Here is a 15123-nt window from a genome sequence, read left to right as displayed (position 1 = left end):
GACTAAGTTTACTATGTGATTGTCTTCTGTTTGTGAATTCTGTGGGGAAACAACGGATTTCTGTGGGATGTAGGACAGAAACCAAAAAGTTTATCAGGGAAAAAAATGTTAAAATTAATATGCATCACAGGTATAATTAATTCTTGGGGTTTGAACCACAATTTCATTGCAATTTTAATCAAATCAAGGTAGATGACCTATAGCATACTTTTTTGAAAATCTCAAATTCTTCTTTATCATTTGTATTAAGAGGCAACGTAACTGTACCTTTAGCAGTTCAATTTTTATGCCAATATTTACAAATATCTGTAAAAATAGCTGCAAACCTGAGTTTGGGTCTGTACCTGACTTTTTCCCCCCCATTATTGTAGCTATAATTAAAACAGCTCTTCCCAACATGGACAGAGAAGCCAAAGAAGAATACTTTGTGGTCATCCAAGCAAAGGACATGGGAGGACATATGGGTGGACTCTCTGGAACTACAACAGTGACAATTACGCTTACTGATGTTAATGACAATCCTCCTAAGTTTGCACAGAGTAAGTGCCATTATGTGTGTGTGTTCTCCTATATAAGAAAGTAATATAGTGCTTTTTTTTTTTCTTCTAAGCTCTTTTTTTATCATCACATTGCCTGGGTTTGTAATGTAATTTAAAAATATGTAGCTGCTACTAGAGAAAGATTAATAGTCCTCTGCCTGATTAAGAGCTTAGGAAAGAGGCAATTACATCCACAACAGTGTACACAGCTCGTTCTCTTCCCTGTTACCTCTCTTACATCCACACAAAAGGGCTTGGGGACTTCCTTTCATATATTTATTTGCTTTCAGTGCAGTTGTTTCTAAGTGCTAGTTTCAGTTGCTGTTATATGTGCTTCCTTCTCATGCAGACAAGTGACACCACCAGTAAAAGACATACATAACTGATAAAAGAAATAAAGGTTTGACTAATTAGGTAAAAGTGAAGAAAACAAAGAAAATAAGTCTTAGTCTAGGTAATTGTTGATCTGTAATTCAAAATCTATATTTACTGCTGTGGTTCCAATGGATATTACGCTGGGCTAGGTTAAAATGACTTGGCATCCTGCTGAGATTCTCTACAAGCTTTGTAGTCTATTTCAAAGATGAAGACAAAAAGAAAAAAGAAGAGGGAAGAGTATGATGACTGGATCGATTTTATTTGGAACAGCTGCAATCTAATGCATTATTAGAAACTTACCTTTTAATCCAGCTTGTTCTGAAAAACTAAAGTTGTAAGGTGTTAAGAGTCTGTTTTGGGCTTGGAGAATGTTCACATCTAGACTTTGTATCATTTTTACGTTATAAGAAGTATGTTTTTGTAACAAAGTACTTAGGCACCCAATGTAAAATTAATTCTTTTCCACATATGTATGACCTGAAGTCCACTTTTGCCCTGTTCTGAGGACACAATGAGCAAAGACACACTCAGCAAGTGATAAATACTCTCCTATAGTGTAGAAAATGCACATACAGATAGAGAGAAAAATAAATAAATAAGCAGAGGTAAAAGCTTATTTGCAAAATATATGTTTTATTACCTCATCTTAGTGGTTTTTAGCAGATAAGCACTGGGTGCACAATAAAAGGTGTTCTCATTATAAAAAATAAGAAATGCGTAAATTTTTTACTTCATATCACGTTGCTTTGCTTGCACTTGTGTAGTAATGTTTTCCAATATATGACAACAATTTCCCTAATAATGTAAACATCTATAGATGAGACTCCTGACTGAACCATATCACCAGAATGCAGAGGGGTATTTCTTTTATACCTGCAATGTGCTGTAGCTCTAGCTCAGTGACTATAGATCTACTTTTGCCAGCTTACCTGGCTTTTATATTTGTATCAGCACTTTCTGTCTCAAAAAGCCTTTGCCTGCCAGTATGAAAAAAGCTGATCAGAAAATCAGCACCACAACTGGTACGAATTGGTACATTTGCTGAAGGTCTGGGCAGGAAGCACAGGAGTGAATGCGTATGGAGATGAAACTGCACTTTCCCTCTGGAGTTTACACATATCTGTTCTCTTGTCGTTTGGATACAGTGACGCACTGACTGGTTAGCGTGAGGAAGACTGCATCACAGATCCCTGAAATGTATTTTCTCTATGGAAAATGTAGATTAATTTTCCTTCAACAAAGAGTTGTTGTCTTTGAAGTTGTTATAGCTAGTGCATTCCAGTGCACAAGTCAAGCTACCGTCTAGGAATAACCACCCTGCTATAACACTGACCATTATGCAACTTCAATAAAGAAACCCTGCATGTACTATAACTTCGGGTTAAGTATATATTGCATTTAACAAGGATGAGCTATAGTAAATATTGTAAGTCGGTGTTACTGCAAATTCTGCCTTTTAAAAGTAAGTATTCATAGCACGATGCCTAGCATTACAGATTGGTCATGACTCTGGCCTTATACAAGGGCTGATCAAGTCTTTAACTTTTTTTTTTTTTTTTTTACACTGTTGAAGCATGGTTTGCTTTTGCCTGGAAAGGAAAACAAGAAAGGGTCAAACTTACAATAAAGCCTAAGCAGAATGCAATAGAAATTCGTAAGATGTAATACATACTGCTTTCACAATAAATTGTAATGAACTCAGAAAGCAGTGTGTTTTATTGGTTTATTGTTTCCAGGCAGGACAAAAAATGTATATTTATGGTTTGATTTCAAAGAGTGTTAGCCTCCTGGGTTTTAGAAATGAAAAAGATGAACTTTCACTACTTCTGTGATCTCTTTGAAATAATTTTAGAGGCATTTTATAAGTCACAGAAGTTTTTAACCTGGCAGTTTTCCATAGGATTGTACTGAGAAGAACTGTCCACTGCTGTGAAAAGCAAGGGTTTTCAAAGGCGTGCAGTGTGGATTTTTGTTAAGCTTTGCACTATGGGATGTTGACGGGACAATTCATAAATCTTGAGAGCAATTTGTGTCAAAGAGTCAGCTGCATCATAGATTTTTTGTTTTACAATATTTTGTAAACTATCTTAATAAATCTGAGAGAAAAATATCAACTTAAAAGTGCAGTCAACTGTGTCTGGAGATTCAAACCACAAAGTGTGGACAGCAGTATAAATTATGAACACATAATTTGGTCTCCTGAGGCACTTGATTACTTTGACTGCTCATTGTTTGTAAGCCATTATGAATATTCTTGAGGAATCTTGATGATCTCCAAATTATCTCTAATAATTTAGCCTAGAAACAATAAAGAAAAAAAAATTTCACTTTGGGACAGACTATATGTATAGCTAATATATATATTTGTGAATTCCTCACAGTTTCCTTCCTACTTTCAACTGTTGCTACTGCAGTCAGCCTACAAACAGTTAAAACAGCAACTCCAGATCATTTTGGTTTTAGAAGACTGCAAGCTGCACGTAACAGTAAAAACGGCATGTTGTCTTAGAATGACTATGAGGACAGAAAAGAACAAATCCAGAACCCTTTGTCAAAAACTATTTTAACGGTCTCATCTGCTAACCTTGAATTCCTCTTGACTATTTTAACTGCTAAGTGGCACTGCAGGTGATTAGATCACATATTAACTGTAGCTTAAATAAGTGTAAATTACCAAAAGGTAAAAGAATAGGCACTCCATACAGAATTTTTGATGTAAAGCATGCATGTGTCTTCTTTTTTTCAGAGTACTGTTGAGAACTGAGAGATACAATAGTAAAATGGGTATTTTGAGTTTTCTCTTAATAAAATGCTTACCTAAAATATTATATTACAAGTTCTAAATAAATTTTTGATGCTGCTTAGGTCAGGAGGTTTGAAACGAGTATTACAAAAAATAAAAATACTGACAATTTGAATAGCACTTTCTAGTGGATTTTAGTCTAACCCTACAACCAAACAGTAAATACAGTGATGATTGCTATGAAAAGTTATTGTTTCCTTTAAGACATAAATTTTGGGAGTTTTCTTGAATGTTTCTTAATGAGTTTCTTACCGCAAAAGGGAGGTGGAAGGGGTTAAACAAACAAAACCAAATCAAAATAAAAAGGTCAAAAAAATAGCAAAGATGTGAAATTGTTTAAGGCATCTTTAAAGTATTAGACCAGTTTTCTAAAGAGTAAAAGCCAGAGTTTCATAGTTGAATTCTAGCTAAATGTCTGTGAATAAAATGGTAAGTTCAGCAATGTCTGCAGTAGAGAATGCTGTGTACTTTCAGTGTTGAAAGTAGCTTAATATTTATGTTTGCCAACACTAAGCTTCCCTACAAGGAAGAAGCAGGATACTACTATAATGAAAAGAACATTCACATACAGTAAACTGAATGTGCCTATATAAGGAACATGTTTTGCCGCTTTCAGTAAATAACTTGTGTAAATGTGGTTTGTATCAGTTGCACATCTCTACGAGTTTGCATTGGGGAAGCATAAACAATTGAAGAGCACACAAGAGATACTAGTATCAGGTGTAATGTTTAGTCTTTTCCTCTTATTTGTAAGGTCTGTATCACTTCTCAGTAATGGAAGATGTTGCTCTTGGTGAACCAATAGGAAGGGTGAAAGCAAATGACCTGGATATTGGAGAAAATGCTAAATCATCCTATGATATTATTGAAGGAGATGGAATGGATATATTTGAAATTACTACAGATGCCCAAACTCAGGACGGCATTATTAGAGTGAGAAAGGTAAATGATATCTCTGTTAAAAAAAAGTAAATGTTTATTGTACATGCAACTACCCAGCCAGACTTTACTCTGTGAGAAGATGCTGGATTTCCAAAGATCCTTCTATCTATGGATGAGGTGTCAAGCCAGCGAAGTGATAAAAAAGGGATGTATTAGCCATGTCCCTCAAAATTGCCATTTAAAGGACAACTGGGACAATTTAAATTACCTGATGTGTGAGAGGCTTTGTCTTCCGCTTTTTTCATGTTGAATTCTCTTTGCTCAATGAATAGTGATTTCAGTGACACTTATCAAGATCATCAGTACTACTTCACATGAGAAGTGCCAAATTCAGGCCCTAAAGAAGGCTACAACTCTGTTACCTTTTCTATGCTTGTACAATCTTGATGTATGCAAGATAAGCTATTTACACGTACACAACAGAAGGACCACCCAATTATATACAAAAGTATGGGGAGAAACAGCGTATCTAGAACAAAACTTGACTAGAAAAGTCAAGGAAACATTAATTGCAGATTTAATTTTCATTATTTTCTAAGGAAGGAGAAGAGAGCTGCTTCTCATGCTGTGTTCCAAAAAAGGATATGAATATAACTTGTAACAGTGGCAGAGAGGGTTTTAAATATGTAGCGTAGAGCACTTTAAATGAATCTTTGTTTTTAAAAAAGCAAAACAAAAAACCAAAGCATGACATTCCAGTGAAAAAAAGAAGAATCCAGCGAGTACAGGTAATTAATATTCAATTTGTAGCTGTAATTAAAGAGGTCAGGCAGAGTACCCATCAAAAATTTCTATTTTCTGTTTCTCAGTGAGTAGGTCAGCACTGTAGATGTATAATAAAATTATGTATATTTATCTAAATTTAGAACTGTTTTCCTAAAGAGAAAATTATGATATACATCCCTGATCTTCCTTACTGTTATTTATTGTATGCTGTGGCCTCTTTTGTAAACTAAGGCAATTAGCCTTTTGCCCCAGTTCCCTTGGCTTTATTTCATAACTGAGTCTCTAACATAATGTTGTTTCATATATTCATTTTGACAGCAATAATAATTTTGGTTCTACTACAGTAGATGATGTATGGAGGGTACTGTTCACCAACAGATTTTCTCCGGCATAAATTCATGGGGTTTAGACAATGCAGAGTAAATTTTAAATAAAATATTCTGATTAAGCATGACTAAATGTATTGGGGTGCTGTCATTTCTGTAAAGCATATGAAAAGCAATTGAAAAAATGATACAGGAGCTACGATTAGCAAATTGTGAATATGCTGATTTATAAATCACCATTCATAATTACAAAAGCTTACTAATTTAAGAGCTGCTAAAGAAGCAAGGTTTTCTCATGTTTACTGGAATTTTTGAGAAAGAGCAAATCCCGTTAGAGCTTGAGTCATACCTGAAAAAAATAAACAAAATTTGAAAGTATACATATTGAAGGCTTTGACAGACTTCCTGAAGGTTCCTGTTTGTACTCTCGCTGGTATTTGCATTGCAGATTCAGAGTTTCTATGTCCTTTCCTTTTTATCCCTGGGACATTGTAATGCAAATCATAATATCTTTCCAATGCTTGGCAATTTGCATCTTTGAAATTTGAATCATTGTGAGACACAAGAGACTTATATAGTGAATGTACTGATGTGCTTCAAGATACAAACTTGAATCTCCTATAATGAAAAATTCTAATATTCAAAAGTGTCACAGATTTGGTTTTTATTTGGTATTTCATTCCTTTAAATCCACTGTGTTTTGATCTTTTATGTTTCAATATGGAACTGAAATAGTAAAAACAATGGTGACATGGCAGGTATATTGATAAAATAATCGCTTTCGTGTTTCTCTCTCTGGAAAAAAAAAAAAAGATACAGAAATAGGAATTGCTACTGTTTGAAGAAATTCCTGAGAGATGTCTACCTCATTTACCCCTATAAACAGAAATGCAGAATTACCCGAAGTACAATAATATTGAAGTACTTTCTTATATGATTAGCTCTACATTTTTCCACATAATGCCTCTCATGTCCAACAAATAATAGTTGCTAGTTCTTTGCATTTCTCACATTGTTCTGGAAGTAATAAAATATTTATTCTTTGTGGAGCTACTATAATTTTTTTTTCTTATCTCCAACTAACAAAGCACCGATTAAGTGCATGATTAGTATGCAAGTCATGTCATCACCAAGAAATTTGTAGTATTTATCTGATATGTAATTGTAATGGTATAATTCACGAGAGAGAATATTTTAGTAAATTTCTTGTGCAAAGCAAGAAAATGGGTCTTGCTTTCTCCGAGACTGGTTAATAAACAGATATCAATATATACCTAGAAAATGTGCAGGTTGGATTTCTGGGAGTGGGATGTGATTGCATTAAAACTCACTGAATGTGTTTAAATGCACATAACTTTCATCCATCAGCATTACATTCGCTTGTTCTTTCTCTGTAGCCATTAGTAAAAAGCATTCATCTTTGTCATTCTTAACAGCCACTGGACTTTGAGACCAAAAAATCCTATACTCTGAAGGTAGAAGCAGCCAACGTTCATATTGATCCTCGCTTCCTCAGTGGAGGACCATTCAAGGATACAGCAACGGTAAAAATTGTAGTAGAGGATGCTGATGAGCCACCAGTCTTTTCATCACCTACTTACCTACTGGAAGTGCATGAAAATGCTGCTATTAACTCTGTGATTGGTCAGGTGACTGCCCATGACCCTGACGTGTCTTCCAGTCCTATAAGGTAGTGCTGCTTTAAAGTTCTCTTTGAAAAAACTACCAGCAGAATACTAAGTATATTTTCCCATACATTGTATAACACTGTTCTCATGCCATTTTATTTCTATGAAAATACTTGTATAGGATTTGTTTTATGATGCTAGATTTATCACTTCAGATCACTCTCAAAATCACAAACATGCTCCTTCCAACATGAGTAGGAATGCAATGAGAAAATGAAATGGGGGTATGAGGTCAGATGGGGTTGAATCATCAATGTATATCTCTGCAGGTATTTGAAATAATCTGCTAGTGTCTGCACTAACAACACTGAATTTGTTCCATGTAGTTGTAAGGTTGTCAAAATATATTTTGTATTCCTTTGGCTAAACCCATTCCAGGTTTAAAAATAGAAAGTCAGAGATGATTGTGCCCATATGACTTTTGGATCTTTGATTTACAATATTTTCCCCTTTTGATCTAACTTGAACAAAATCTGTTATTCCAGTTTCATCAGATCAGTGTTTTCGATTTCATTTTGATGAGCACACATCTTCCCCTCCCCTTTTGTAATGGTCAGTATGGTATGACGCAAGTGTTCCCAAAACATATTTTGCTATGTATAGTGCTGCCTGCTAAAAGCATTATGAAAACAAACACCAGAACATCACATTCACAGTAAAGGCATATTTGGAGAGAGTTTGGTTAATAATAATCATCACTGTACATTACTGCCTTAGGGAATTTAAGCTACGCCAGCAATCTTCAGCATTGTGAGGATGATGCTAATTGTTACAATCTGTCTCATAAGACCATTTTCTAATCATCGTCATTTACATCAGGTTTGTCACAGAGCCAAACTTTAAACCTTTATTTAGGGGGACGACATGTTGTGTGTCATATTTCAGTATTTTCAGAATTAGAAATTCAGAATTTCCAACATGTTTGGATGTATTAGAATTTATGTATGAAGACGTCAGAGTATATTGGAGTCTCTCATTTCTAAATTGTCCTTTCAAAACTAGCTAAACATAGCATTAACTATCACAGTTTTCTGTACAAATTGATTGATTAATATATTTTCTACTGCAGCACACAACCCAGACAGTGTTAATAGGCACTGAATATATTTTCTTACTGGAGAAGTTTTCAGGATGATCAAAGATGGTAATCTGATCATAGGAATAGGAAATAAATGAGGGTAGTTACCCAGGTTAGAAAAATGTTATGTAAACAGAAAAAAATGTAATACAGAGAACGCACAGAGTTTGATCTATCACAATTTAAGCAGGGGCTCGCTGTTATTTTATTACTGCTGTGCACTGGCATCTGTGAAAAAGGGCTTGCCCTGCCACTACAAAGACGGGGTCTTCTGAAAGGTGTGTGAAACCAGCCATGGTGGCAGCAAGTTGGCTTTCTTCCCTTTATTCCAGCTCGATAGTAATTTCTCTTTCAATTTAACCTTAGTTCCTTCCCTCTACCCTGTTCTGCTTTGCTCTTGGCTTGGCCCTGTGCTCCTCTGCCTCTTGATTGTGTCCCCTTTGTTCCTCATCTCAGCCTGGCTTCAACTTGCTTCAGTTTTACCTTGGCTATTTTTCCAGTTTTGTTCTGTTTCCCTAGAATTCTTTTCTAGTCCTGCCCCAAACTCCTAACAATTTAGACGGGCTACAAGCCTGCCCGTGTCCTAAAATTGAGCCTCCTTATTCTGTTCAAGCCCAAAAAATTCAACTGTGTAAAATATTTACTTCATTTCCATTTTTTCGTCATTTTATAGATCAAGATATTTTCAAGCTTTTAAAAGCAAAAATATTTTACACGTGCAAACTGAATTAGAATGTTATTACTTATGAGGTCATGTAGAAACAATTTATATACATGAAACAATTGGCAAAAATTCATTACATTTAAACAAAGAGGTAATTAATTAGTGTGATTTGTATTTTATTTTAAAATATATGCAGTATTTTATAAGATTTAATTTTTCTATGTTATTGGCTTGATAGCTAATTAAGAAATACATGTAGAGCTCAATTTTCTATGCAACTTTTTTTTTTCTTGTTTGCTTACCTGATTAGTTTAGCTTTATCTGAGATAGCTCTGGCAAGTCCAAATGCCTTTATTTTGTGCATGAAAAATATTTTAAGGCAAAAAAAAAAGATTTCAAGATAGAAATTCTACTATTAGAGGAGCAAAAAGATTCATCAGAGACAAGTAGGGAGCAGAAGTGCAGTTTCTTTCCAATTCGGAGCAAAACTGGAACATGGCAGGTTCTAACAAAAATATGTGGAAGCATTGTTTTGTTGTATTGGAATGTTGCATTTTTGTTGTGCATTTCAAGTGTTTATTCTGTTATTGTATCATGGATATGGTGTAAATTCTACGTATATGTTCTATGATACACTTTCAAAAATATTACACATAAGTTAAAAATTTGAAAAACAATTAAAACATTCTGTTCTAAAAATAATATACTGTCGTAATACTGGCTGGCCATTTTTTAATGTATTTTTTCTTTAAAACAGTATTTTAGGAGTCAACAACCAATTGGACTTCAAGGAAATTGTATTTTTTCAATGGAGATCTGTTCTATCAATATTTTGGTTAGACATAGCTTTTCTGTACATTTGTTATAAAAACCCTGGCAACACAATCAAAAATAGGAGTCACCTTATGTGCTACCAATACCACATCTGCTGCACATTAGTCTTATACACAAAGACTCAGTAAACTCAGAGTGTTAAAAGGGCAGAAATGAAATAAAACTTGAATATCTCTGACCATGGAAATAGTCTGATAATTAAGTCATGAGACAAAACATTAAAGAATTTAGAACAATTATTATAGAAAACAGCCTGGAAAGAAACTTCTCCTATGTCTTCTCTTTTTTTAAAAAAAAAAAAGTTTAATCTCATTTCTGTCCAATACAACATTACTTTGTTTTTTATGCTTGCTTAGAAGAGATGAAACATGTTCTCTGATCTTCCCATCATTTAATCTAAAAGGTATGAAGCTATCACAGATTTACAAGCAGGTGTATAGATGGGTTACCAGTTTGGTTCTGAATGTGCCTACCTTCTGGAAATACCTGAAAAGGGTTATTTAGCAATGTCTTTTGTCAAATGCAGAGTTTTGGCAGTGGTTATTAGTCTGAAATGTCTGTGTCAACCAAAGAAATTTAGTCATCTTTAGATGGTTGGGTCTAAAGGATGCGTATGTTATACGGGACTTTTCTCGTTGTTGAGCTCTAATTATGGATACGCAAAGGCATCTTTGAATGACCAAGTGATAATGTCATATCCAGCTGAATTATGCTTTCGTTATCCTTTTCTCCAATGAATTTGAACTTATCTGATATCAGTTGTTAGTTTAGTCTAAGTTATATCACATGGTTCATAACCCAGTATTTTTAAAATAAGCAGCAAAACTTCTTTTTTATCTTTATTCGATATTCTGCTGTGCCTGTTGCTTAAGTCCCTGACTCACTTTTAAGCCTGATGGTGAAATGGATTTACAGATTTGGCTAATAATTGTAAAAATGGCCAATAGTTTGTCTTATCCTAGCCTAGTCACTTCAGAAGCATGCATCAGTGACTCACATCTTACCACACCTAGACTGCATGCATCTCTCTTAGGAAACAGACCCCGTGAATTCAGCTAAGCTAGTTGTAAAGCTCTACTGTAGTTTCTTTAGTAAGGGTGGTACATTCTGGCTTATAGTATAATTAGGCTTGAAGAAATCATTATCTCTTAGCATACAAATCTATTGATTCCAGCAGTACTTATTTAATGTTTCTGTTGTTATTTTATAACCGTGGTCTATTTATCTGCAGTGAATTATCTTGGATAAAGTGTGATCCAAGTGCACGGAAAAAAGCAAGAGCAATAATCTTTCTTCCTATACTGTATCTGCCCTCCTATAAATCACTGCCCTTCAGTGTTTTTCTCTGTGGAGAGATAAGCTTCACTGTGGCAGGTTTTCCCCATTCATATTGACAGAGATTTCATCTTTGGCAGCAGTTGATCATTTTCTTAATTCACAGCAGGCCTTAAAAACCTAGATATGATATTTTCTGCCTCCCTAACGGTACAGCTGTTTATCTGTCACTAAGTAGCATGTCCGATCTGCCTGGCATTAATAAACAATGGTGATTTACCACTGATGAGGTGTCAGTACCGTGATTCCAATCTCAGTAGGTGCAGCAAAAAAGGATTTCTGCTCTTATTTACACTGGTGCAAATAAAGAATAGATCAAATTAAGTGATAACAGAAATAGCATAGGAACAAGGACTGAGAATAATTTTAAGTCTTCTGTTAAACCGCTGTGGGGTTGTTCCTATAATTGCCATAGCATACCCATAAACTGAGCAAAACTTCCCAATATCCTGTGCTGAGTTTATGGCAATTTCAAAAGATATTATTTCCCAAGGTATTATTCTCTCATTTTTAGAGAAATGTATGTTTTATGTATAGCTTATGGATCCGACAATGCATTCCCATTAAAGAGAGTTACAATACCATTATCACGAAAAGGAAACTGCAAATGTACTATTAGTTTTCCCAGGTTTATGACACTGCAGATTTTATTTTTTATTTTGTACCAAATATTTATCAAATTAAAATCAGGAGAGGATTTTACATCTTTGTAGTCTTGTAAAGCCATGTAACTTATATTAAAAATTTTCATTTTGGATGCTGGTTTTGCATTGTGAATAAGTACTGTTGGGATGAGATGAAATGCAATATAATAAACTCACAGATGTTACGCTCTCAGTTTTATAACTTCAAAAAAACGTACTGCAGGAAGACTGTGAATGGAAGTTTAAAAAAAAGATTCATCCTTAGAGAAAAACTGTGTTTATCTCAATGGAATTTATGTCAAGCCCAGGTCAACTAAACGTTAAATAGTACGTAACCATTTCATATTTTATTTTGTTTGTGGATTGTAAAAATTTCATAAATGTTTGATACCAGAACATATTTGCACCATTACATAAATATCAAGAACTAAAAGATAGTTTTAAGTGATGACATTTTTTAAAAAGTTGATTGCTGTCTTTTTTGTATTTTCTTGAGTGAAATCTTAAACCTGTGAAAGTCTGTAAGATATTTTTTACTAACTTCACTACTACCAAATTTTACTTCTAATACTTTAATTGGAACTAGGGAGACATCAAAATAAGGTTAAGATACATTTTCCCAAATTGATTGCCTGAAGTTAGATACCTACAGCTTTATTCTTCCACACAAGTGACCTGATTTTCGGAAATGCTGAGGATAGTACAATTCCCATTAAACCATTGAGAACTGGGTATGTTGAGCTCACTAAAATATCAGTTTGCTTAAATGACCAAATATAGATGCATGTGCCTAGCTTTAGGCACATACATTTGGAAATTTACTTCCTATTTTTTCTGGTACTCTTCTTAACCAAACTACTCATTTTTAAGCGAGTAAAACTTAAATATCTAACAAATCCCATTTCCTATGTAAACAGGGTTTTTTACTCTTAAGTCCATGAGTTGTTAAGTACCTTACCAGTGTGATCATGCTAGCCTTGATCTTTAGTAATACAGTCTTTAAACATTTGAACTTTAAGATTTTGATAAATTTTCATAATTTAGAACTAATTTTTTGAAACTGAACTGTATCTTACTGAATGCATTGCACAAGCAATCTAATTGCGATGTATCTTTCATTCTAAATATGAAAATATCTGACACTGAAATAAAAAAAGATGAACACCATAATCCTAAATTTGAAATCAGATCCTAATGCTATGTCTATCAAAATCAATTGTGTTATGCTGGAATGAGTTTGAGTCTATCAGAATATGTTTACTGTAGCATATAAATGAACTTCCGAATTTGAACTTTTTTTGGAAATTGCTTATGAGAAAGGATAAACCAGAATAGAATAACTGATTTTCAGATAACTGTGCCATTACCACCGTAGCAAAATATGCTCGTGTTCTTTTATCAGTGAATTTAACAGCATATTTGCAAAAAGTAGAAATGTAATGAGAAACTGACAGTCAGTCACTTTTCTGATCAGTCTATAAAGTAATCTAGTCTGATACTGTATCCTAACTTGTTATTCCTGTTATTCCTAGATGTAATGCAGAACAGATGTAAAAGTTGTCAGTGCATGCTGTTAGGTTCTGTAATACATAGACACAAAGGCTTAAAAGGCTTTTATATAAATCCACAATTAGGATTCAGTAAAACTCCTTGAAGTCAATTTTTGTTGAACCATATCAATAGTTTATCGCTAAACTCTCTCATTTCGTACCTTTCCTGTCAAAAAATTGGAAGGCTTAATTTTCTGATTTAGTTTCTTTTTGCAAATAATACATTAATAAAATAACTCTGTGAAAATGGACAAACATAAAAGCTTTCCTGGAGATCCTGTTCTGAGCTTTAAATCATCATCCTGCTTAATGCACCGTTGGAGCAATCTACTGCAGCTCTTTCTTGTTGTCAAGCTGGCTCTGTTTGGGCTGCATAATTTACCTGGACATTCACATTTGCAAACTCTGACTACCTGTCAGATGAAACTTGTTTTGTTAAAAATCAGTGATGTCAATCTGTACAACAATCAGTCCTTCTGTGCTTGGAGTGTTTTATAGGAAAATGGTGATTCACCAACTGCGTTCTGCCCATGGAGTTGCTTGAACCATAACCAAATAATATGCTTGGTGAATAGTTCATGCTTCATTAATCTGAAATTTATTGGTAAAATAATATTATTCAGCCCTTTTTAAAATAACCATGAAGCCCAGCATTTTTGTGTGCTTAATACATTATTGTTGAAATTATCATCGGTTACTGAGAAATACCATAGAAACTGTCTAATAAACGTGATGGATTGTGTAATTAACTCTTGATCAGCACCGTTTTTCAAAGATGTTACCCAGTGAACCTGAGGGCATTTTATGACCTTCACACTGGGTATACAGCTAATTACTCCTTGGGCAATAATTATTAAGTTTTGTAGTCTCAGTTTGTCATTTTGTCTTATAAATTATTATGCTATTGAGCTTCTCAATCCACTTGGCTATAAAACTCCAGCTCTCAGAGGGCTCCCTAAATTGTCTTGTGATTGTATGGATTACACCAACTTCATTAAGTAGATTACAGGGATGTCTGTTTTGTAGGTTTTCAATTGATCGGCATACTGACCTTGAGAGACAGTTCAACATTAATGCAGAAGATGGGAAAATAACTTTGGCAACGCCACTGGACAGAGAAACAAATATGTGGCACAACATAACTATTGTAGCTACTGAAACTAGTAAGTATTTGTGTATACTGACTTTTAGTTCTGTTGGTTTGGTAATTAATTTTGACATGTGCCGTGCAAACTGTATATAATTTAGGAAAAAGCTAAAACACATTGGATTTTTGAATTACAGAATTTTTGAAAGAAAACTTAATTTCTGCTGAAGTTCCATTTCTTTTAGTTTTCAAAGCTGCATTTTTTCAGCGAATACAGTAGTATAGATTTTGAAGAGATACACAAGTACATTTGTAGAGGGTATATAGGGTAAATGTTTAAAAGTGTTTAAAAAAAACACCCTAAAATAAAGCCTTACTTTTGGTTGGTTATATTTGGACAGAAAAAAATTAAAGATTTGCTTTTGTAGAAGTAAATTTTAGACTCAACCCAGGAGTTCTTAATGCTGAGTGATGTTATGTTTCAGTACCATAAATTATTAAGTACATGGGTAATGTTGCATGAAAGTAG

General features: G+C 34.1%; 1 protein-coding gene across 1 annotated transcript in view; it reads left to right on the top strand.

Moving 5' to 3' along the window:
- Window positions 1-14670, top strand: part of LOC104164807 (cadherin-8-like) — a gene marked incomplete at both ends in the record, with an annotated part of 45786 nt that extends 31116 nt beyond the window's left edge. Inside the window, 4 exons of the mRNA XM_009704254.1 lie at window positions 372-539; window positions 4475-4662; window positions 7151-7404; window positions 14534-14670. Of these exons, the coding sequence (XP_009702556.1) occupies window positions 372-539; window positions 4475-4662; window positions 7151-7404; window positions 14534-14670 (747 nt within the window). The remainder of the gene's footprint in view (window positions 1-371; window positions 540-4474; window positions 4663-7150; window positions 7405-14533) is intronic.
- Between the last annotated feature and the right edge of the window lie 453 nt (window positions 14671-15123).

This window comes from Cariama cristata, unplaced genomic scaffold, assembly GCF_000690535.1.
Source record: "Cariama cristata isolate BGI_N322 unplaced genomic scaffold, ASM69053v1 scaffold5797, whole genome shotgun sequence".
In the NCBI taxonomy this organism is placed as follows: Eukaryota; Metazoa; Chordata; class Aves; order Cariamiformes; family Cariamidae; genus Cariama; species Cariama cristata.
The sequence above is the reverse complement of the archived record's forward strand: the minus strand, read 5'-3'. Positions and strand labels throughout refer to the sequence as shown.